A 22464-nucleotide genomic window follows, 5' to 3' on the forward strand; every position below is an offset into this window, starting at 1 on the left:
ACAATGATATCGATGCCTTTCTGCGAATATTCGACTGTTCTGGTCGAGATATATCCCATCTGAAGCCAGCAGTCACTCGGTGCCACTCATCGAAAATGAAGACCAAACGTTGAATAATACCCAACAATACAGATACCGTAACGGAACTCGTCCAATCGAGCCTCGGCCGATAGACCGCAAAGTTTCGCTGCTCTTCGTCGGCTTCTGAACCTCCCCCGGATCCTTGCCTCCCCCTCAGCCCATCTCTGCTTTTAAGATCTCCTGCTTTCCTGTTGTTCTTTGATTCCCCATCTCTTCCCTCATCTTCTTTCTTTAGAACCCTCTTTATTCTGTTGTGAAATTATTCCTCTACGATGGCCACTCCCCCCAGAGTAATTGTGGTCGGCGGTGGATGTGCGTTGCTACAGCTTTCCCCGCATTTTCTGTCCTTTGCTGACCATTACCTCGCTCCTTAGTGTCCGGTCTCAGTGCCGCCCACACCGTCTACCTGAATGGTGGTAATGTGCTCGTGCTTGACAAGCAAGGTATGTTGGATTTTATTCGAGCTGCATTTTATTTGCTTGATCCGGGGGTTCTGACTTTCTTCAGCTTTCTTTGGTGGCAACTCCACCAAGGCCACCTCCGGTATTAACGGTGCTCTCACCCGCACCCAGGTCGACCTGGGTATCGCCGACAGCGTCAAGACTTTCTACGAAGACACACTCAAGTCCGCTAGAGATAAGGCTCGTCCTGAGCTGATCAAGGTTCTCACATACAAGTCCGCCGCCGCCGTCGAATGGCTGCAGGATGTCTTCAACCTCGACCTCACTCTTGTCTCTCGTCTCGGGTGAGTTGCGCCTTTGCTACTCTTGTCTTGTACATGGCTAATATCGCAAAAGTGGTCACTCCCAACCGAGAACACACCGTGGCCACGATGCCAAGTTCCCCGGAATGGCCATCACATACGCCCTGATGCAGCGGTTGGAAGAGCTCTCGCAGGCCGAGCCCGACCGCGTGCAGATCATCAAGAAGGCTCGCGTCACATCCATTAACAAGAACGGAAACCACGTCAGTGGTGTCACATACGAAGCGAACGGCGAGACCCAGTCCGCCGACGGTGTGGTCGTTTTGGCCACTGGTGGTTACGCCGCCGACTTTGGTGACGGCTCCCTCCTGAAGCAGCACCGCCCAGACACCTTTGCCTTGTCGAGTACCAATGGTACTCACGCCACTGGTGATGGTCAGAAGATGTTGATGGATATTGGTGCTAACGGCATTGATATGGACAAGGTCCAGGTTCATCCTACGGGTCTCGTCGACCCCAAGGACCCTGGAGCCAAGTTCAAGTTCCTGGCTGCCGAGGCCCTCCGTGGTGAGGGTGGTCTTCTCCTCAACTCCGATGGACAGCGATTCTCCGATGAGTTGGGTCACCGTGACTACGTCTCGGCTCAGATGTGGAAGGAGAAGGAGAAGAACAAGTGGCCCATCCGTCTTATTCTCAACAGCAAGGCCTCCAACGTCCTTGACTTCCACACCCGCCACTACTCTGGCCGTGGCTTGATGAAGAAGATCTCCGGCAAGGAGCTGGCCAAGGAGATTGGCTGCGGTGAGGCCGCTCTCCAAAAGACCTTTGATGACTACAACGCCATCGCTGAGGGCAAGAAGAAGGACCCCTGGAACAAGCGCTTCTTCCACAACCTGCCCTTCAATGTCGACGACACCTTCCACGTGGCTCTGATGGAGCCTGTTCTGCACTTCACTATGGGTGGTATTGAGATCAACGAGCACGCTCAGGTTCTCAACTCGGAGCAGAAGCCATTCGACGGCCTCTACGCTTGTGGTGAGCTTGCAGGTGGTGTCCACGGTGCCAACCGTCTGGGTGGCTCTTCGCTTCTGGGATGTGTTGTCTACGGACGTGTGGCCGGTGACAGTGCCAGTGAGCATCTCTTCAAGAAGCTGATTTCCGGCGGCGCCTCCACTGCCCAGAACCGTCTGGGCCAGATCTCTCTGCACATTGACCCCTCAACACCCGGCAAGATCTCTGTCGAGTGGGGTGGTGCCAGCGGTGCTGGCGGTGCTCAGATTCCTGCTGGTGCTGCAGCCCCTGTTGCCGCCGCCGCCCAGCCCGCTGGAGCTCCCTCGGCTGCTGCCGCAGAGGCATCTAAGCCAAATGACATCTCCAAGTTTGAGGTCCCTGCCAAGGAGTACTCCATGGAGGAGATTGCCAAACACAACAAGAAGGATGACCTGTGGATTGCCGTCAAGGGTTGTGTCTTGGACGTGACCAACTGGTTGGATGAGCACCCCGGTGGAGCCAACGCTCTGTTCAACTTTATGGGACGTGATGCAACTGAGGGTATGTTAACACTATAACCTACCATTTTACGCTTTTGCTAACTAGATGACAGAATTCGCTATGCTCCACGACGATGAAGTCATTCCCAAGTACGCCGGCCACACTGTCATCGGCCGTGTCAAGGGCCAGACCCCTGATCTGGAGTACTAAGGAGTTTCGGATGAACTGCGGGATATAGAACGAAGGAATGAAAAGAAAGCACGAAAGGAACCTGTGATTAACATGCGGCCGTTTTGATACATACCCCATTTCTCATGTTTGCGTTTTGTCCATGTTACTGTGACGATATACAGAGCTGAGATCTCTGTTCATGTCTTCTTCCAAAGGGAAGGTTATGTCTGTAAGATATAAATTCAATCGATATTTCAAAACAATCTCCAGATTTATGGTATAGATTAGATCTTGTAGATAGAATGTTTATACATGACTAGTACTATTACACGACCGGTCATATATCCAGCACCCAACTCGGCCTTACCTGTACCCATAGTCCATATGTACAATGACTCAAGCCTTCATATGCTGCAAAATCATCTTCAACCTCCTCACAGCGGGCCCATCTTCAACCCCTCCCTCCCCAGACTCCTGCTTCGTCTCCATCTCCTCCTTCGCCGCCTCAAGTGTAGGCCGCAAATACCCCCAAACCTCATCATGATACCTCTCCTCAACAGCAACCCACTCCGCCGCCCCCGGCAACCCCGTCAAAACCGCATCCCGCAACGCCGTAGCATCCGACTCCGTCGACACCGGGGCAGCACCGTCCAGTATGCTGTTTATATCCGGCACGAGACTGAAGGAGGTAAGTCGGTGCGTCTGCGGCTGCTGCGTGGATGTGTCTGGTTCTGCGGGTAATTGGCGCCGGAAGGATTCGATCATTTGGATCTCGGCTGGGGTGAGGGGTTGAGGGAGGAGGTCTGTTTCGATGGGTTCGAAGGGTTCATCGGCTGAGGGGGGGAAGTCGGGGTTGAAGGATTTGGAGGTTAGGAGGGAGATGACTTCTGAGCCGTCGGAGGGTTGGGGTTGGGGTTGCTGGTGTTGTTGGCGATGAGGCTGGGAGCTGTGTTGCCAGGCTGTGCTGAATGCTGATGGTGCAGTATCATGGTATTTTTCGCTGTAGTCTGTATGCGTGAGGTCTACTGCTTTCCCTTTCCCCTTCCCTTCTGAAGAAACGTCATGCAAGGTATTATCTCCATCGTAGACATGCTGGAATTCCTCTTCCGTCAACGGGGGAAGCTCGAATCCACCCTGCTGCTGGTGCTGTGCTGATTCCGACCGGAACGATTCCGCAGGAATACTCGACCCAGATTGAGCTCTCGAAGATGTAGAGCTTTGTGCGTAGTAGTCCGCCGTTGAGGGTGCCGATGACGCCGACGAAGATCCAGTTGCTGCTGCTTTGTTCCCGGTAGACAGAGCGTAAGCTAAATCTCCGGACGGGCCTGGTGTAGTCAGGGCATTTCGAGCGAGTCCTGCGGCGGAGTTCTGAATTCTACTTGCGAGAGAGGGAGATTTGCTGTCATTGTCATTGGTGGTGCTGCTGCTGTTTGGAGTTTCTGGTTGTTGTTTGGATTGTGAGGGGTTGGGGTTGTTGGATGTCGTGCCCCGCTTCTCGGTATCTTCGGGCATTATTGAGGTGGGTGAAGCTGTGCAGGCATCAAAGTGATGTGATATGAGGGATGTCGGTGATTTATTTATTTATATATATTATTGGAGGGACAGGACTTGGAGGTTAGGAGATGATTTTCCAAGATTCTTTTTCTGGTTGATTCATCATTGCCGGAGCTGGTCGGTCCAAGGGAGTCGTCATTCGGAATGAGTAGGAAAGCATGTGAATTACTTGCTAGGGTTACAGTTCTGCTGTCGATGGATATATTTTCTATATCCTTGGATTAAATTGTTATTAGAAGATTGTGATGCTTATATTTAGTAGAGTATTTCCTTCTATGCTGTTGCAATATCAACAATGGTTGATGTATTCAACCGAGCTTGCCTTTGGGCTTACTAGTTAAGTATCACGAGGTATCTCATTCCTCGGCTTGGTCCAATTGCATATTTCATCATTTACGGCTGCTGTCTAGACCAACTTCACCGTCTCGAGCATCAAGATATTGCTATATTCAAGATCGATGTTGCCCAGCATTTCCGCGATCAGCTTGACTCTTTAGACCCTGCTGAAATAGACCGATATACCTGAGTCTTTGAGGGTATTGTTGAAGATTCCAGAAGAGGTCCTCATACCATGCCATACACTCAAGCCTGGTTATAGGCTAGACGCCTTGACTGGTGCCTTCTTGGGAAAGAACCAGACTGGCCGAGTAGTAACTGGGACGACAATGCCATGAAGATGCCCCTCATTGTTAGTGGAGTGGATTGGCCATCGTTTATTTGATCTGCAAGGCAGAGATTGTAGATGTGAGATGTCGATAATTACATACGGTAGAATCGACATGAATTGGAATTGCTAGATCTCTTTTTCCGTATCATGCTTTATTCTTGATTGAAGGTTAGCTTGACTCTAGGCTCAGGGAAGTAGGTTGAGCTCACGATATCTTACAATACATTGAACCAGCAATTTATGCTAGTATATTAAGATAAAAATGCAATTCTGCAATAAACCAGTCCTAGACTTTCTTAAGCATGGATATCCTGTGGTGGAACCATCTAAGCCAGAGAGCTGTAGAGAATATCGATTAACTTGTATCCCTGTTGACTAGAGCATCGCTGCAAGTCAGCCCTAGCTTTTGTAGAGCAATAAAGTCACAACAATAATCCCATAACATAAATATCCAATGTCACAATGGTTGACATGCTTATATCACAGCCTTTGTGGAATTTCCGGCGTCGTCGAGCCAACAGCCATTGAACGGTCTGGATGATGTCAGTTGGATAGTGGGATCATGGAATTACCCGCCATGTGGGCTGGGACATGGAGGAAGGAATAAGATGGAGGAATGGATATCATTTAACCACAGTCGAATCGATGGCAGCTGGCGCCAGAAAAACGCAGTCCCTGATGGACGCCAGCCAGGGCTGATGTTGCAACCGCGCCAGTGGTTGATGTCAGCATCTTACTGACTGGTGGTGGTGATTTGGCTGTTGGGTGTTTCTGCGTGACGGGCAGCAACTCCCCACCACCGACGGTTTCTTCCAAACCGCCTCACCTCTTCTTCTTCCTCTCTTCCTCTTCTTCCTTTACCCCCCATCCCGCCTTTTGCCAACAACAACATTCCCCCCCGCTCCCCACCCACAACAGACATTCAGTCATCCAGTTCGACCTGTCTGTCTGTTGTTGCTTGTTGTGGCTGCAACTCATTTTTACTTTCCCCTCTTCAATCACACAAAATCAAAATTTATCTCTTCCATCCCATCATCTCAGGCTGTCAATCATTTGTCTCAGCCTGCAAAGTGACTGATCCAGTCTCTCTGCCTCACCTAGCCTTGTTTGACGTCGCAACCCTTGATCCTCTCTCTTCCCTCTCAATACCTCTCTCGGGTAGCCCTCATCTCTTTTTTTCTTAATTCCCACGATCTCCGCTCGTGATTTATTCCTATATCGGCCCTGGTCGCCCAGCTCCGTTATCATCCTCCACCGTTCAACTCTTTACCGCCCTCACCCAAAAAACGCAAAAAACGCAAAACCCTCCCTCCATCGTGCTACCTTTTCTTATCACGACTCCGGCTCATTCCGGCTCGATTTCCCGTCAGATTCGCAATATAGCTTTATCGCTGTCCGCTGCCCCAGACAAGGGTGGTATCCGAAAGAAAGATGGTAGACAGGGACCCACCTACTTGGAAGTTCACACAGTGAGTCCAACTCTTTTCGACCCCGTGATAGTCTCTGGGAAGGATCAAAGATTGCCGTCGATGCATCATATTTTGGGATGGTGATATTTCCTGTGGCTTGGGCAGAAGGGATGGATTGGGACCGATACCCCGCCTTGGATCATTGTCCACTTTCATTGATTTTGGCCCAAGAGACTCATTTAATATTATCACCGGGATGCTAATTGGTTGTAATAGATGCTTCGGTGATAAGGGTGATGTGGAAGATATCACAGAAGGTATGTTGGGCAATTTAAGCTATTGTGCGGTGCTGTTATCTGCTGTATTGGCAACAGTATGCAGTACAACAAAGAACCTAGCTAATGTTTTGCCTTTCTACTTCAGCGGATATCATTTCAACCGTCGAATTCGACCATACCGGTAACTATCTGGCTACGGGAGACAAGGGTGGGAGAGTGGTCTTGTTTGAGAGAAACGAAACGGTAGCAATGCCCCCTTGCACTGCTGAACATACCCGTTCTAACGGCCTCGGTAGAAAAAAACCTGCGAGTATAAATTCCACACCGAATTCCAGTCGCACGAGCCAGAATTCGACTACTTAAAATCGTTAGAGATCGAAGAGAAGATCAACAAGATTAAGTGGTGTAGAAGGCAAAATTCATCCCACTTCCTACTATCGACGAACGACAAGACTATTAAGCTATGGAAGGTGTTCGATAAGTCACTCAAGGTCGTTGCAGAGAACAACTTATCCAATGAGCTCACACCTGCCGGTGCTGTCGGTGGCGGAGGAGTGCCCCGAGCCCCTCGTTTATCGTTCAAGGACCCCTCAGCGTTGAAGCTCCCACGGATGACACACCATGATACTGTCGTGGCGGCTGTTCCTCGAAGGACCTACGCCAACGCTCATGCATACCACATTAACAGCATCTCCGTCAACAGCGATGGCGAGACCTTCATAAGCAGCGATGATCTTCGGGTGAATTTGTGGAACCTCAACATTCAAGACCAGAGCTTCAACATTGTCGATATCAAACCAGCAAATATGGAAGAGCTCACAGAGGTCATCACGGCAGCCGAATTCCATCCGACCAGCTGCAACTGGTTTATGTACGCTAGCTCCAAGGGAACGATCAAGCTTGCCGACATGCGACAGCGGGCACTGTGCGATGAGCACTCCAAACGTATGATCTCATTTTATTTACGTATGAGTTCAAATAACTGACAATACCTTCACAATGTAGTCTTCGAGCAAGAAGAAGATGCCTCTTCTCGCTCATTCTTTTCCGAAATCATCTCGTCTATCTCTGACGTACGCTTCTCGAACGACGGCCGGTACATTGTCTCGCGAGACTACCTAACTGTTAAGATCTGGGATGTAAACATGGAAAAACAGCCGGTCAAGACAATCCCCATTCACGAGCACCTACGGCCACGTTTGTGCGACACATACGAGAACGATAGTATCTTTGATAAGTTCGAGGTGGTCTTCTCGGGCGATGCTGAGAATGTCATGACCGGAAGCTACAACAACAACTTCATGATCTACCCCACCGACCCCGCCAAGGAGACGGAGATAGTGCTGCAGGCAGACAAGTCTGCCTTTAAGGCGAAGAAGGTCGGCGTGCCGACCCCGATGAACAAGGGGGCCAATGGGAAGAAGAACGGTTCCAGGGCGGGCAGTCCTGCTGGTCCAGGCAGTCGGATGAAGAAGGAAACCGATGCCGATCAGATCGACTTCAACAAGAAGATATTGCACATGAGCTGGCATCCGTACGAAGACAGCATTGCAATTGCCGCCACCAACAACGTGAGTTTCACATTCTATATTCTATTTTTGTCAGCAATAGCAGGATTCGCTAACCTCGATTGTTACAGCTCTTTGTCTTCTCCGCGCTGTAGATTACCGAGTGCTTCATAATCACAGTTGACCACCGAGGGTCGTATCCGAGACATAGAGAAACGAGATTTCTAGCAGCAGTCGCAGCCGCAGATTCCAAAATTCAAATTACCCGTTCAAGTTCTGATACGTTTGTGTTTTGTTTTTTGTCTTCCTTGGAGTTTGATGGTGCGGTTTCTTGGCCCTATTCCTTCCTTATTTTCCCCAAACTCTCCCCCTCCCTTCCTCTCTACACGTGTATCCCGAGACAATTTTGTCGTTCTCCTCTTGGTTTAGCCCGGTGGGTTGATTATGATATTTTGAGGCGTTGTTGGTGGGTAGTCGGATAGAGAAGATACCGAGCCTTCGGAGGACTATCTTTTCCCTTTTCCCTGCCGGACACCTGCTCACTGAATCTTGTTTCCTCTACGATTGCGATTTGCAGGAATCATTAAGCCAGGCCCATGGGCTCTGGTATGGGTGCAGTCCCGGCGGCCGATATCTGAAAGCCGCAGTTAGATTATGGTCTGGAGACCCTGAATAACTATTTAGGTGTCTACATAACGTTACTTGAGGAGTAGATAATAAATTTAAGAAAAGAAGTTTGAATTTGTTAATTTTGGTGTAACCATCGGTGTCACTTACTTTATTCTTTATTCCCGCGGGGGTTTGAAGTTGGAGTCAATCGGCAGAAACATATTTGACATCTGAACCTGTCATGATTCAAACGACAGACAGAAAATCATCAACCAAAAAGTCCCCGACCACGAACAGAAGCAACTGTATTGCTCTTGATCTACGTCAGTAAAAGTCCCGCATCCTATTATACCAGCAGCGAGCGTAGGCCTGCAAGTGTCGTATGCTGTGTCCCCGGATCCATCTGGTCGATGACGAAGGCGGTGCGCAACATCAGTGGCCCTTCAGTTTTCCCCTTGCCAGAGCCAATCAGAGCGTGTGCGCAGAAAAGGATGGGCAGTTCGGAAAAGCATGAGGCCGATGCCAGGGCGCTAGAGCTGGAACAGGGATAGCGTAGGGTGAAAGGCTCTCCGCCTTCTCTCTGGAGACCAGCCGTGATCGGTCGCGCGCAAACCATCATCACCGACTGATCTGAATTATTCTCCTGCTGGCTGGCTGTGTTTCTTGTTTCTGTGCTTTATTTCCCCCCTCCTTTATTCTCTACACTAGAGACATCTCTTTTCTGTCTTTCTTGGGGTTCTTGATTAGCTGTGTTCTTTTTCTCTTTCTCTGTGGTTGGCAAGAATCCACAACACAGTGATGTCTTTGTGAAATGACTTGAAGGACCAGAACCCAAGAGTGCGAAAAAGAACAACAGACTCAGAGCTTGCTTTGAAGCCATCCAAAGCCCTCGATTAATCCCCCAGATCATTCGTCCCCTTATCTACCACCCCCCATAGAGCAGAAATCGGCGTTGCGGAGATTCGGTTCATGCCCAGATCATGAACTCCTCTGGGAACGATAACTGGCATCCTGCTGGTGGCCCGCCGTCGCACCCTGGCATGGATCAGATGAATCAACAACCTCGGCCTCTTGGCTCGTTTGGGTATGTCTCTCAAGGCGTCGTGGTTGAGGAGCACTTCCGTCTTCAGGAGCTTAGAAGCTAACCCTATCATCTTCAAATTAGTCAAAACCCCCCGCCCCAACAAGGCCCATCCTCTCAGTCCGCGGGACCAGTTCTCCCCCCTCCAGGCGGTTAGAAACCCTTATATGACATCGGTACATACTATGGTTAGTTGGCTGACGCTTGCGTGTGTGCTTCAGGTCCGTATCATCCAGCAAATCAGCCAGCCGGACACTCCTTACCTGGGCTGGCAGAGTTGAGCCAGGCTCATGGTGGTCCGCACCAACCCCCCGCATATGCCCAGCATCCGTCGGCTGCCTCTCATAGTGCTGGGCATTCGCTGCCGGGAATCGGGCAAGCGATGCAGCACCCTTCTCCTCAGTCGATCAGCCGAGAACGTGAACGGGATTCGAGAGAACGAGAGTTGATTGAGAGACAGCGCCAGGAGGAGATGGCTCACAGAGAGCGAGAACAACGTGAGCGCGAGCGAGAACAGTTAGAACGACAGCAACTAGAACGTCAGCGGGATCAGCAGCAACACCACCCGGTACAAAGCCATACTGGGTCGATTCCTTTGCACCAGCCTGTGGCGTCTAAGGTGCCAAATTCCATTCATGGTCCGAATGGTCTTCTCTCCAACCTTGGCGGGAACCCCCCGAATGGCCCCCAAGGCTCCATGCAATCTTCTGGTGGCCCTGGTGGACTTTATGGCTCGCAGATGCAGCATGGCGAAGGAACTCCGAGATCATACATGCAGCATCCTGGAGGACCACCGGGACAGCCTTTATTGGGGTTCAACGGCTCTGGTCCTCCAATTCCTGGGAATGTCGCGGCCCTTGCTCAAGGTCAGCAGCCGATTTTGAATGTAAGTGTATTTGAATATCATTGTATCGCTTTCGATCATGGGTTTTGTTTTGTTTGTTCGTTTCCAACATCGTGCGAAGTCTGGGATACTGGGGGGTTGGGCATATCCATTTGTCGCAATGCCTCGGAGCTTCCCGATGGGGCAAGAGCTTCCAAGGCAGTTGCCCATTTTCCTGGGCACCGTGTTGCTGGTTGTGCGGCTTGAGAACACTATTTTCTGCCCTTTTCACACCATCCTTGATGTGACCTTGCACTTTGCACACGTCGGTTCCTTTCAGCATGTGGAAATTTTACCACTATAACCCCCATTCTCCGTCTTGGAGACCATACCAATATCGACCACGATTGCCGGAAGTTCCTTTGCTAACGCGACGACCCTCTGATCAGGATGCGCTCAGCTATTTGGATCAGGTCAAGGTTCGGTTCGTTGATCAACCAGACGTATACAACCGATTTCTTGATATTATGAAGGACTTCAAAAGTCAAGCGTAAGCATGAGGTACTAGTTCCAAACGACGTTCTCTGACCATTAAGTAGCATCGACACTCCCGGTGTAATCCAACGCGTTTCAACACTTTTCAATGGCCACCCTGCTCTTATTCAGGGATTCAATACCTTCCTACCTCCGGGATATCGGATCGAATGCGGTACAGAGGACAATCCTGACGCGATCAGGGTGACCACACCTTCGGGGACAAATACGCTGAGTATGCCTCGTCCTGGGCCTCCACTGGATTCCGCTGAGATGGGTCCATCTGGTGGCATGGGCTCTCATGGTCGTCCTGATTTTTTTGATCAATCTCGACCTGGTTGGCAGCAGCCTCAACATCAGCAACAGCAGCAACAGCAACAGCAGGGTGGCATTCCAGGGTCATACTCTCCTGGAACTCGGATGATGGGCGCTATGTTTGGCCAGCAGAGCGGGCAAGGCCAGCCGCAAGACCATCACTACGAATATCCAACCCAGCAGGAACAGCAGGCTGCTGCTGGCGCTGCGGCCATGGCTCACCAGCAAGATCAGCGTGGTGTGTCGCAGCTCCAAGGTGCAGCATCCGCCGCGTCTGCCGGCCTTGGGCGCCCCTCCATGATGCAAGTATCTCCGGCCCCCGGGCAAAACCCCAACCTGAACCAACCCATGAACAGTCTGGCCGGAGTTGGATCGGGCATGCTCCAGGGACAGGCAGACTTGAATAAGCGCGGACCTGTCGAATTCAACCACGCGATCAGCTATGTGAATAAGATAAAGGTTAGTATCCATACTATCCCCCAACCTTCCCCCCTCTTTGTTATGCTTGACTCCAGTGAATGAGGAATACTAAAGTCGTGTTCTTTATTTTTCTAGAACCGTTTCGCTAGTGCCCCAGAAATTTACAAGCAATTTCTCGAAATCCTGCAGACCTACCAACGCGAGTCGAAGCCTATCCAGGATGTGTACGCCCAGGTGACCCAGTTGTTCAACACCGCGCCCGATTTATTAGAGGACTTCAAGCAGTTTTTGCCAGAATCTGCAGCGCACGCCAAGCAGCAACAGCAAGCAGCTGCCGCCGCCGCCGCTCGTCAGGCCGAGGAGGCAGCACCGATGAGCAACCTTCGTGGGGAACCCAGCGGCTATCCCAACGCTGGTGCACTTCCCTCGCAGACTCCCAACCGCGACGTGAAAATGCCCCCTCTTGGTCAGTTCAATGTCAAAGACTCGGGCAAGGATGGCAAGAAACGTCGAGCAGGACCTGGTGCTCCATCAGCTCTGGGATCCTCTGTTTCTGGGCCTTCTGCAGGAGCTGAAGCGGCACGTATGGCTGATTCCCAAGCTGGTCGACCCCCGGCATTGCAGGTTGGCAATGTCAACAAGGTGAGCTCAGACTCTGATTGTCCTTTCCATTGAAGGCCTGGACCTTCAATGCAATACTTCTTATCGCCATATATGCTGACTGAAATCCACAGCGAGCCAAGGTCCACCATGGAAAACCGTCGCAAGCAGATATTCCTGCCGTTTCACCCACTCTGATTCCCGCTCTCCCAGAACCGATTCAGCCAACCTTCTCCCTAACACCCACCCAAGAGGAATTTGCGTTCTTTGACCGTGTCAAGAAATACATTGGAAACAAGCAGACCTTCAGCGAGTTTCTCAAGCTATGCAATCTTTACTCGACTGATCTTATCGATAGACATGTTCTTGTAAAGAGGGCTGCTGGCTACATTGGCTCCAACCCGGAGATTATGAGCTGGTTCAAACGCTTCATGCACATTGAAGAACCGGAGGACAAGATCATTGACCTTAAACCTAAGCAAGAAGCCGCAGTCGTCAATTTGTCGCACTGTCGCTCTCTTGGTCCTAGCTATCGTCTTCTCCCGAAGCGTGAGCGACAGAAGCCTTGCAGTGGCCGTGATCAGCTCTGTTATAGCGTTCTTAATGATGAGTGGGCTTCTCATCCGACTTGGGCTTCCGAGGATTCTGGGTTCGTAGCTCACCGGAAGAACCAGTATGAGGATGCTTTGCACCGTATCGAAGAAGACAGGCACGACTACGACCATCATATCGAGGCCTGCACTCGTACTATTCAACTCATCGAGCCTATTGTCCAGCAGTTCCTCGTCATGTCAGAAGCGGAGCGAGCGGCATTCAAACTCCCACCAGGCCTGGGTGGCCAGAGTGAGGCCATTTACCAGCGCGTTATCAAGAAGATCTACGACCGACAGCGCGGTGAGAAGATCATCCGTGAAATGTTTGAGAGGCCTTGCCATGTTCTCCCAATTGTTCTGTTCCGGCTGAAACAGAAATGCGAGGAGTGGAAAGCCAGCCAGCGCGAATGGGATAAGGTCTGGCGTGAGCAAATGCAGAAAGCTTACTGGCGTAGTCTGGACCACCAAGCCATTGCCAGCAAAGGAACGGACAAGAAGCTATTTGTTGGAAAGCACATCCAGAACGAAATTCAAAACAAGTTCGAGGAGAGCCGAAATCTGCGCAAGAGTGGATTTCAGGTCCCCAAGCACCAGTTCGAATTTACTTTTGACGACCCTGCTGTTCTCATCGATGCTACTCACTTGCTGTTAATATTTATTGATCGCAATTCTGCTGGGTTCGGTGCTGATCCCCAGAAGGTGATGGCATTCATCAAGGACTTCATACCGGTGTTCTTTGATATGGACCGCGACACGTTTCATGTTTATATGAATGAGCTTTCTAGCGAGACTCCCCCAGCCGAGGAGGGTGATGACGAAAGTATTGCCGCAGAGGAGGCATCCACTCCCCGTAGTCGCAAAGGCATCAACGGCAAGAAGATGGATCTCCTTCGTGATGTTTTGGAGCGTCGAAGCGAGAAGGCAAATCGGAGTGATAAACAAAGCAGTGCGCCCGCCAGCCGGGATGGCACACCAGACGCTGTTCTGATTCCTTCGACGCCAATTCCTGACCCTACAGAAACCTTCGACGTGGCGGAGCTGAAGTGGATGGAGCACCCAGGCCAGGGTAACTTCAACCTTCAGCGCGAGTACACGCTCAATGAGACGTATGAGAAGAAATTCCATCACTTGTACGCCAACTTGAGCATCTTCTGTTTCTTCCGCACCTTTGAGATTCTCTATTCCCGTCTGCTCCGCATCAAACTGCACGAAAAGGATGCTCATGAGGATGTGCGTCGTGCCCTGGTGGCAAAACCAGCCCAGGAGCTTGGCCTCATGGACAAAATCCCAACCGATTTCTTCTATGATTGCGACCCCAAGGCCAATCTGTATAACCAGATCGTGCGGATGTGTGAGGAAGTTATTAAGGGCGACATGGAAACTTCTCATTTGGAGGAGACACTACGTCGCTACTACCTGCGAAGCGGCTACCAACTCTACAACCTTGAGAAAATGTTCACGGGTGCAGCCAAGTTCGCTGGTGCCATTTTCAACGGAGATTCTAAGGATCGCAGCTCTGACATCATGAATCTATTCTTCAAGGAGCGGGACAAGGATGATACTACTCACAACCAGGAGATCCAGTACCGCAAGCAGGTAGAGAGGCTGGTTAAAGATGGTGATATTTATCGCATTACCTACGTAAGTACCAGATCTCTTGAGAGACGGCTTATCTTATCTAACCGGATGATGTTACAGCACCCTTCCTCGAAGAAGACTTCTATCCAGCTTTTGACGCCCGAGGACTCCACCTTGGAAAATGAAGAGCTGAGCCAGGAGGCACGCTGGTCGTACTATGTTTCTGCGTACACCATGCGCGATCCGACCGAAGGGGTTCCATTTTCTCAGATGCGCATGCCATTCTTGAAGCGGAACCTGCCTGGTAAACTGGACCAGGAAGAGGAGTACAACCGCTACTACCGCCCGCTTGTCCACCAAGACGGTCTCATCATCCGCATTTGCGCCAACAGCTATCATATCTTGTATGAGCCTGGAAGCTTGGACTGGTGGTGGCGCCCGACTGGTCCCCCGGAGGAATCGGCGGATGAGGCTGCTAAGGAAGAAGCGGCTGTCAAAGAAAGGCGGCGGGACCGCTTTACGGAGAAGTTTGTCAACAACCCCAGCTGGGCGCACGGGCTTAGCAAAGACCAAGTGGACGAGTCAAATCAACGTTTCCGTTCCTGGATCAAGGGTACTGAAACCGACAGTGGGGCTGGTGCTGCCGAGAAAGCTGCTCCAGAGACGAACAATGAAGACGCAGACATGCCTGACGCTGAAACGGGTACTTCGGAGCAGAAGGAAAAATAATGGCATTGCATTTGAGGATTTGCCGTGGCTAGGATTTGGATATTGACATGATATGAAAGCCTATCCATGGAGGTATGCGACCTGTCACAGCTTTACTTGGGGGTCAGAGTTTGATGGGACCTGCTGTTCCTCCGCCATGCTATCCACCTATTCTGCACAATTTGCCTGCATACTTTATGTTTTATTTTTCTCGATTTTCATTCTATGCTGTTCTTTTCTATGGTCATGTCTTTTTTTTTTTTCTTATTCCACAGCAGTGATTTTAACACGGCTGCATGAACAGCAAGCAATGTTAGGGTTGCAAATATGGGTTTACTGCTATTTTGAATGTCTACGGCTGACGGGGGATTCTGGTTCTCGTGGGTTGATGGCCAGATCGACCTTTTGACTTGAACAAAAACTCCGTCGAAGGGACTGTTTGGGCTGGTGTAGAGGGGGAACTGGAACGGAAGCACTATGGATTTTCTTTCTGTACTTGTACTTTAGGGAAACAAACGATTGATCACAATGTTGTTATCTTGATGGTCTACAAGACTGTATGCTCGTCGTCGTACTTGTCCCACAAATTCCCACTGATTCCCACTGAATCCGGGGTAGTCTTAATCCGACCCCACAAAGGGGGGATTGTATCAATGCACAGATGCCTGGTTTCCCCTCAGATTCTCTGCGACCGTCTGATGAATGCAGGGGCTGCCATTTGTCTGCTGTGCTTCATCTTGATCGAAAGCTCCAAAGCTCCGTGTGGCCGAGCAGCGATAACCGATACAGCCGAAACTGGGCCGTTGGTCCAGACCCGGAGAAGTCTCGGGATCCGCAGCGCCATAGAGGGGAGCTGGAGGTGAGTCGGGTTCCCGATCAGAGGGAGGATGGTGGCCGCAATTCATCAGAAACAGAGGAATCCAGGGATTGTTAAACTACTGGTCTCATTGACTTCAGATTTCCATCATCGCCAGAAACAAACAGGGAAAAATAGAGCAGAAATGGCTGGTTGTGGTGAAGGTGAAGCAGAATCCCGAGAATCGTCCGACATGACGTCAGCATGTTTTCAACTGGCGCTAAACCCAAAAAACCCCCACCCAATTCATCATGACTTTTGCTTGAATTGATTACAGGTAGAGTTACACTGAATATATCCGACATGCCATGGCAAGAATATCGCAGAATATAAAGAATGTAGAGGTGAAGATAGAGCTGTGGTGGTGCCAGTTCGTCAGTGTCGATCCCTCATCCATCGCATCCATATTCCATTGCTCCGCCCGAGGATAGTAGCTGGATGGCTTCGAGTGTCAATAATTACCTATAAGAATCAAAATTACTCTCCATTACATCCCCTTATCCGGCTCGAGAATCCCCACCTGCTCTTTTGCCCACGGGGCGTTGCTTTCTTTTTCTGCTCGTCCTATTTCAATCCTCTGGCTTCCCTCTATTCTCCCCAGATTCTTTCCCTTCTTTCTTTCTTCTTTCAACTCTCCTCTCCTTCCCCTCTCCACTCTCCACTCTTCCGTCATGTCTGCTTCTGCTCTTCTGAGAAGCCGTGTTAAGCGGCCTTCTTATCTCAGCAAGCTAGCCAAGGCTGAGGACCTCATTAGCCACTTCCCTCATGGCTCTTACATCGGCTGGTCCGGTTTTACGGGTGTTGGATATCCCAAGTACGTCTACTTCTTCAGTCTCTGCTTTTAATCAATGCTAATGCGTGCTTGCTCTATAGGAAAGTTCCCACGGCTCTCGCAGACCACGTCGAGAAGAACAACCTCGAAGGCCAACTCAAATATACACTGTTTGTTGGCGCCTCGTCCGGTGCTGAAACAGAGAACCGATGGGCACGATTGAACATGATTGAGCGCCGAAGCCCGCACCAGGTCGGCAAGGAGATTTCCAAGGGTATCAACACTGGTCAGATCAAGTTTTTCGATAAGCACCTGAGCATGTTCCCTTCGGATCTTACCTATGTAAGTATCGATAATGCCTATGACATCTGGAAGGAAGAACAGTTCTGATTGTTTGCTCCAGGGTTGGTACACATTGAACAAGCCTAAGAACAAGCTGGATGTTGCTGTGATTGAGGCTTCTGCCATTACGGAAGAAGGTGGCATCATCCCTGGTGCTTCCGTTGGTGCCTCGCCTGAGCTCATCAAGATGGCCGACAAGGTCATCATCGAAGTCAACACTGCCAGTCCTTCATTCGAGGGTCTGCACGACATTGCCATGCCTGAGCTTCCCCCTAACTCGAAGCCATACCTTGTCATGGCCCCCGAGGACCGCATTGGAACCCCTTACATTCCGGTTGACCCCGAAAAGGTTGTTGCCATTGTGGAGTCGGACTACCCCGACCAAACCCAGCCCAACTCCCCCGAGGATGAGGGCTCGCAGGCAATCGCCACCAACCTGATTGAGTTCTTGAAGCACGAGGTCAACCACGGCCGTCTGCCCAAGAACCTGCTGCCGATTCAGTCTGGCATTGGTAACATTGCCAACGCTGTCGTTGGAGGTTTGAGCAAGGGTGGTGCCGACTTTACCAACCTCAAGGTGTGGACTGAGGTGCTGCAAGACTCGTTCCTCGACCTCTTCGATAGTGGTAACTTGGACTTTGCCACGGCTACTTCAATCCGTTTCTCTCCCGATGGATTCAAGCGTTTCTATGACAACTGGGAGAAGTACGCCGACAAGCTGCTTCTGCGATCCCAGGCAGTGTCCAACTCTCCCGAGATTATCCGTCGCTTGGGATGCATTGGCATGAACACCCCCGTTGAAGTGGACATCTACGCCCACGCCAACAGTACTTGCGTCATGGGCTCTCGTATGCTGAACGGATTGGGAGGTTCCGCCGATTTCCTGCGCAGCTCCAAGTACAGTATCATGCACACACCTAGTACCCGGCCTAGCAAGACCGACCCTACTGGTGTCAGCTGCATCGTGCCCTTCTGTACTCACATTGACCAGACTGAGCACGACCTTGACGTTGTGGTTACAGAACAGGTAAGATATCTGATCATCGTGTTTAATGCTCTTGCTAACTTGACTAGGGTCTCGCTGATGTCCGTGGTCTGTCTCCTCGTGAGCGTGCTCGCGTCATTATTAACAAGTGCTCGCACCCCGACTACAAGCCCATCCTGGAGGACTACCTGGACCGGGCTGAATTCGAGTGCCTGAAGAAGGGCATGGGCCACGAGCCTCACCTGCTCTTCCAGGCCTTCAAGATGCACCAGAGCTTGGCCGAGAATGGCACCATGAAGATCAACAGCTGGGAGTAAATTAGGGATGACACATAAAAAAAGTTCTCCTACGTAAATATACCAGGGAATTGATACATAGTCTCATGGACTGGCGATACCGGGTTCGTTTGATTGGGTTATTTATTGTACGTCTTATTAGCGATCTGTATTTAATGACATCAAATATCACTTCATTATTCATCGATGATACTCAAGGAAGTAGTAGACGGCGAGTATAGGGATAAGCTGGCGGGAATAAGACGGGGATAAGCAGTCGCGGGATAAGCAGTCGGGGCAACAAACCATCCGATCAGCCATTAATAATATTGAAGATGGCTATAAATACTGTGCTTGCTGGATGAAAGAAAAAGAACAAGACAAAAAAGCAATAATCCAAAATGACTTCTCGATTCACCTCGATCAACAAACTGGCCGGAACCCGCGTGCTCATCGTGGGAGGCACATCAGGCATTGGATTCGGAGTCGCCCGGGCAGCTCTGGAACACGGCGCATCCATCATCATCGCCAGTTCGCAGTCGACCAAGGTAGAGGCAGCACTTTCCAGACTACGCGAGACATACCCAGAAGAAGAGTACACGAACCGGATAGCAGGGTTTACATGCGATCTGGGCAACGAGGAAACAGTCGAAGCAAACGCAGTGCAACTACTCAAGAACGCAACATCACCAAACATCTTCCCATCCACAACCTCATCATCACCATCATCAGATATAATCCCCCTCGACCACATCGTCTACACAGCCGGCGACGTCCCGGAAGCCCACCCCCTCACGTCCCCCGCGTTGAACGTCGCCTACATCCACAAAAACAGCACCACCCGATTCCTAGGCGCGCTCTTCCTCGCCAAACACAGCATCCCCACCTACCTATCCCCATCTTCAACCTCCTCGATAACCTTCACCTCGGGGACAAGCGCCACCAAGCCGATAAAGGGGTTGGCCGTGCCCGCCGCGATGCTGGCAGCGGTGGAGGGGCTTACGCGCGGACTGGCGGTGGATTTGGCGCCGGTGAGGGTGAATGCTGTTTCGCCAGGTGCGGTGATGACGGAGTTGTTGGAGAGGTTTCTTGGTAATGATGACCAGAAGAGGGAAGGGCTGTTGGGGATGTTTGCGAGGGAGACGCTGGTTGGGGGGGTTGGGAGGGTGGAAGATGTGGCGGAGGCATATTTGTATCTGATGAAGGATGGGTTTGTGTCCGGGGTTGTGCTGGAATCGAGTGGGGGGAGGTTGTTGAAGTGATTTATTCATTAATATACAAGTTTATATTATATTCATTGAATGTTCATGTTGATGCTGATAACCCTAACTCCAATCATAACTTATAACATATCATTGAGTAGGAGGCCGATAACTCCCCCAGAGCAATCTACATCATCAGCGTCATCATCATATAATACAATACTCAAGATATATGGTAACTCACCGACTCACAACCCCCCAAAGACCAGCAGATTCCTCTCCTGTCCGTTTCGCCCAGCCATGGTCGACGTTGTATTGTTTGACGTCTTGGAGACCGGCGAAGAGACCTCGTCCGGATGTAGCGTGCTGAGTAGCAGTTATTAGTTAGTAATACATATAAATATGTGACTGATAATGACATACACGATGTTGCTGTTCATTCCTGACCCAGAGATCCGAGCCGAAGTCATTTTGGGGTCGTGATGTTTTGGACATGGTTGTATAGTATATATTGCAGATGAGATGTGATGAGATACAGTTGTTGTTACATTCTACCACTTTATATACCTATATCTATAACTATACTATGCAGATATAGATATCATGATACAGGCAATCCAGTATCCGAATCACCTCACCAACACCAAATGCCATATTGAATTGACTTGAGTGTCGGTGGTGATGATGATGCTGCTTACAGTGGCTGTCGGTGATAGCATGACAACCAAACACCACCAATCAAAACAAATGGATTATTATTGCCTTTCCGATGGAATCAAAAACTACGAATCAAGATGAGATGTTAAACAGTGGCTGTGAAGAAATGGCGTGGTTTTGGTGGGTGAGATCGGGGATGTGGTGTGGTGTGATGGTGGCATGATGATGGTATGATTGATGAGGATGAGTATAAATATGCCACTCTTTCTCTTCTCTTTAGTATTATTTATTTCTATATTATTTTATAGATAGAAATGAAAGACGTAGTAGTTTCATCTTCAAGAAAACATACTACAGTGATATTTTGCAGAGGCATCTGCTCATTTACAGTCTACACTATGGAAGTAATATCCAGTCTGTTGCAGTATCTTTAGAACTCCAGATCTGAAGATCTAGACACGCACATGACTTGGTCCAACTCCTGGAATAAGGAGAAACGAGTCATTTATCGATTTCCTCAGATCGATAGAATTGATCTCGATATTCAGCCTTGAGAAGTACCGAAAAAAAGACATTCTTGATTAAGGGGCTGGCAATATCAGATTCAGACCCCCACTGAATAATAATAACCTCATATCCCCCCCTAACAAGTAAGACATGTTAACCAGATGCATCCAACTCCTATTTAAACGCGCATCTCATAGACTCAGGCTAAGCCTTGTATCCAGGGGCAACTTGGCCGACTATCACGGTCTGTTCGCCCGCAGTGGAGAGCGGCGAACATTGGCAGCCATGGAGAAGATTCAATCAGGGAGGGATTGGCAGGTCGAGACCTTTCGACTCTTGGCTTCATATTCTGGCTCGTATGGAGATGGTAGAGATTATTATTTTGATTCAGAGCACGAGGAAATTAGGTAGACTACGGAGTCGATGGTTGTATTGATTCGGATAATCGGAGTCTCAAAGTCTATACAGTGTTGCCTACAGAGTACAGACAGAATACTCTCTGTAATAGACAGTAGAATCATCTCCACGACATCCCACAGTGGATCAGCGGCTGTCCATGGATCGATGGCGATGATTATCGAGAGCTGACGAGTTGTGGGATCGCCACCGATGCGAGATAACAGTCACACTCGCAGTCAACGGCAGATGAGGATGTTCGAGATGACGAGTCCATCACAGTCGACATATATTAGGTAGGTTCATCCCGGTTCTTTCAGGGGACTCGAGCTACAACTACATTTTCAACTGCAACTGCAACGTGGACATGACATCCTGATTCCTGAGGAACGATACTGCCGGCCAGAGCTGACCCAGTTTATTCTTGATTCTGATTTCGACTCCATCGCAATTAAACATTCCAAGATTGACTGTCTTGGACTCATTCCGACAACCGAAGAAACAGGAAAATAAATACCACAGCGGCTAGCAGGCAATAATCAGCGAATCGTCTAATAATATTGGTTTTGCGACCAGTTCGGTCACCCCAAAAGTGGGAGAGTGGAGCCCCGGAAATTAAAGCTCACTGCGGCAAGCCAATCACAGTCACGATTAAAATTAGGTGGGTCCGGGGCTATACCGTTCCTGCAATAGATTGGGACGGCGGGAAAGTCTGGGCTCCACCGGGGCTGCAGCGGCGGAGAAGGGTTTCCCTTGTGTTCCAGTCAAGCAGGGGCAAATGCAGTCTGCAGTGTGAGAATGCCAACAAACAGACAACAAACTGACACGATGGTTGAATGGGAATGGAGTGAGGAGACAGTCTGAATCAGATGAGTTGTAAGTGACTTGGGTCGAATACTGGTGGAAATTGGGCGAGAAATGGAGGGTTCTTTGTTGTTGTTGGCAAGACTGGGCAATCTAGTCGTGCTAGTACCACAATAATACTGTCGTGGCAGACATAGTCTGGATAGGAACAGTTATCCATGGTCTCTGGCAGCAGATAATATTATTCAGGACTTGTCTGTACCCTGGCTATCTGGTATGCATCCTGTGACTTCATTGTTTATCCTGTTCCGTGGTACAGATGATATTCAGGAACAGTGACTTCAGATCATACTACAAAGATATACCTACACAAGATAGTACCTAGTAGAGAGTACCTACAGTATGCTGACAACAGTGGACAACCCGGACAGGAGTCTCGTATTGTAACAGACTGACTCTCTCAGTACAGAGTCCAGTACTGAGCCAGAGTGAGACAAATCAACTCTGTTGTCTCTGTCCAATGGATTCTCTCCCCCACCCCTATC

General features: G+C 49.9%; 7 protein-coding genes across 7 annotated transcripts; 5 read left to right on the plus strand and 2 right to left on the minus strand.

Annotated features, from left to right (window-relative positions):
* Positions 1 to 353: 353 nt before the first annotated feature.
* On the plus strand, positions 354 to 2485 carry osm1 (putative fumarate reductase Osm1; the record flags this gene model as incomplete). Its single annotated transcript, XM_040838062.1, has 5 exons — positions 354 to 393; positions 456 to 524; positions 589 to 826; positions 879 to 2335; positions 2388 to 2485. The coding sequence occupies 5 exons, from the start codon at positions 354 to 356 to the stop codon at positions 2483 to 2485; spliced, it is 1902 nt and encodes a 633-aa protein (XP_040684880.1).
* On the minus strand, positions 2387 to 4156 carry ASPWEDRAFT_45161 (uncharacterized protein). The gene has a single exon (XM_040836459.1). The coding sequence runs from the start codon at positions 3956 to 3958 to the stop codon at positions 2843 to 2845; it is 1116 nt and encodes a 371-aa protein (XP_040684881.1). The 5' UTR covers positions 3959 to 4156; the 3' UTR covers positions 2387 to 2842.
* A 1851-nt stretch (positions 4157 to 6007) lies between these two features.
* ASPWEDRAFT_686247 (protein phosphatase 2A regulatory subunit CDC55) lies at positions 6008 to 8417 on the plus strand. The gene is made up of 6 exons (XM_040838979.1): positions 6008 to 6136; positions 6353 to 6393; positions 6500 to 6597; positions 6651 to 7299; positions 7360 to 7925; positions 7994 to 8417. The coding sequence occupies exons 1-6, from the start codon at positions 6099 to 6101 to the stop codon at positions 8015 to 8017; spliced, it is 1416 nt and encodes a 471-aa protein (XP_040684882.1). The 5' UTR covers positions 6008 to 6098; the 3' UTR covers positions 8018 to 8417.
* Positions 8418 to 10576: 2159 nt separating this feature from the next.
* ASPWEDRAFT_686593 (transcriptional regulator SIN3) lies at positions 10577 to 15405 on the plus strand. Its single transcript, XM_040838981.1, has 5 exons — positions 10577 to 10925; positions 10975 to 11683; positions 11780 to 12286; positions 12379 to 14478; positions 14536 to 15405. The coding sequence occupies exons 1-5, from the start codon at positions 10717 to 10719 to the stop codon at positions 15142 to 15144; spliced, it is 4134 nt and encodes a 1377-aa protein (XP_040684883.1). The 5' UTR covers positions 10577 to 10716; the 3' UTR covers positions 15145 to 15405.
* A 1245-nt stretch (positions 15406 to 16650) lies between these two features.
* Positions 16651 to 18395, plus strand: coaT (acetyl-CoA hydrolase ACH1; the record flags this gene model as incomplete). Its single annotated transcript, XM_040828965.1, has 4 exons — positions 16651 to 16793; positions 16853 to 17093; positions 17155 to 18120; positions 18168 to 18395. The coding sequence occupies 4 exons, from the start codon at positions 16651 to 16653 to the stop codon at positions 18393 to 18395; spliced, it is 1578 nt and encodes a 525-aa protein (XP_040684884.1).
* A 228-nt stretch (positions 18396 to 18623) lies between these two features.
* On the plus strand, positions 18624 to 20051 carry ASPWEDRAFT_45167 (oxidoreductase, short chain dehydrogenase/reductase family). Its single transcript, XM_040836460.1, has 2 exons — positions 18624 to 19921; positions 19979 to 20051. Exon 1 carries the CDS (start codon positions 18755 to 18757, stop codon positions 19613 to 19615), a length of 861 nt encoding a protein of 286 aa, XP_040684885.1. The 5' UTR covers positions 18624 to 18754; the 3' UTR covers positions 19616 to 19921; positions 19979 to 20051.
* Positions 19706 to 20055, minus strand: ASPWEDRAFT_187131 (uncharacterized protein; the record flags this gene model as incomplete). Its single annotated transcript, XM_040832167.1, has 3 exons — positions 19979 to 20055; positions 19800 to 19921; positions 19706 to 19742 (listed from the first exon to the last, which is right to left on the minus strand). Exons 1-3 carry the CDS (start codon positions 20048 to 20050, stop codon positions 19706 to 19708), a joined length of 231 nt encoding a protein of 76 aa, XP_040684886.1. The 5' UTR covers positions 20051 to 20055.
* Positions 20056 to 22464: the final 2409 nt, after the last annotated feature.

Source organism: Aspergillus wentii, assembly GCF_001890725.1.
Source record: "Aspergillus wentii DTO 134E9 unplaced genomic scaffold ASPWEscaffold_8, whole genome shotgun sequence".
NCBI lineage: Eukaryota > Fungi > Ascomycota > Eurotiomycetes > Eurotiales > Aspergillaceae > Aspergillus > Aspergillus wentii.

What these genes read in the sequence shown, in the direction of transcription:
- ASPWEDRAFT_686247 (XM_040838979.1), top strand. Translation starts at nt 6,099, where the DNA reads ATGGTAGACAGGGACCCACCTACTTGGAAGTTCACACA. An exon ending in CCTACTTGGAAGTTCACACA is followed by an intron (nt 6,137 to 6,352) that starts GTGAGTCCAACT and finishes TGGTTGTAATAG; the next exon opens with ATGCTTCGGTGATAAGGGTG. An exon ending in GTGCGATGAGCACTCCAAAC is followed by an intron (nt 7,300 to 7,359) that starts GTATGATCTCAT and finishes TTCACAATGTAG; the next exon opens with TCTTCGAGCAAGAAGAAGAT.
- ASPWEDRAFT_686593 (XM_040838981.1), top strand. Translation starts at nt 10,717, where the DNA reads ATGTGGAAATTTTACCACTATAACCCCCATTCTCCGTCTTGGAGACCA. An exon ending in AAGGACTTCAAAAGTCAAGC is followed by an intron (nt 10,926 to 10,974) that starts GTAAGCATGAGG and finishes ACCATTAAGTAG; the next exon opens with CATCGACACTCCCGGTGTAA. An exon ending in ATATTTATCGCATTACCTAC is followed by an intron (nt 14,479 to 14,535) that starts GTAAGTACCAGA and finishes ATGATGTTACAG; the next exon opens with CACCCTTCCTCGAAGAAGAC.
- ASPWEDRAFT_45161 (XM_040836459.1), bottom strand. Translation starts at nt 3,958, where the DNA reads ATGCCCGAAGATACCGAGAAGCGGGGCACGACATCCAACAACCCCAAC.
- ASPWEDRAFT_45167 (XM_040836460.1), top strand. Translation starts at nt 18,755, where the DNA reads ATGACTTCTCGATTCACCTCGATCAACAAACTGGCCGGAACCCGCGTG.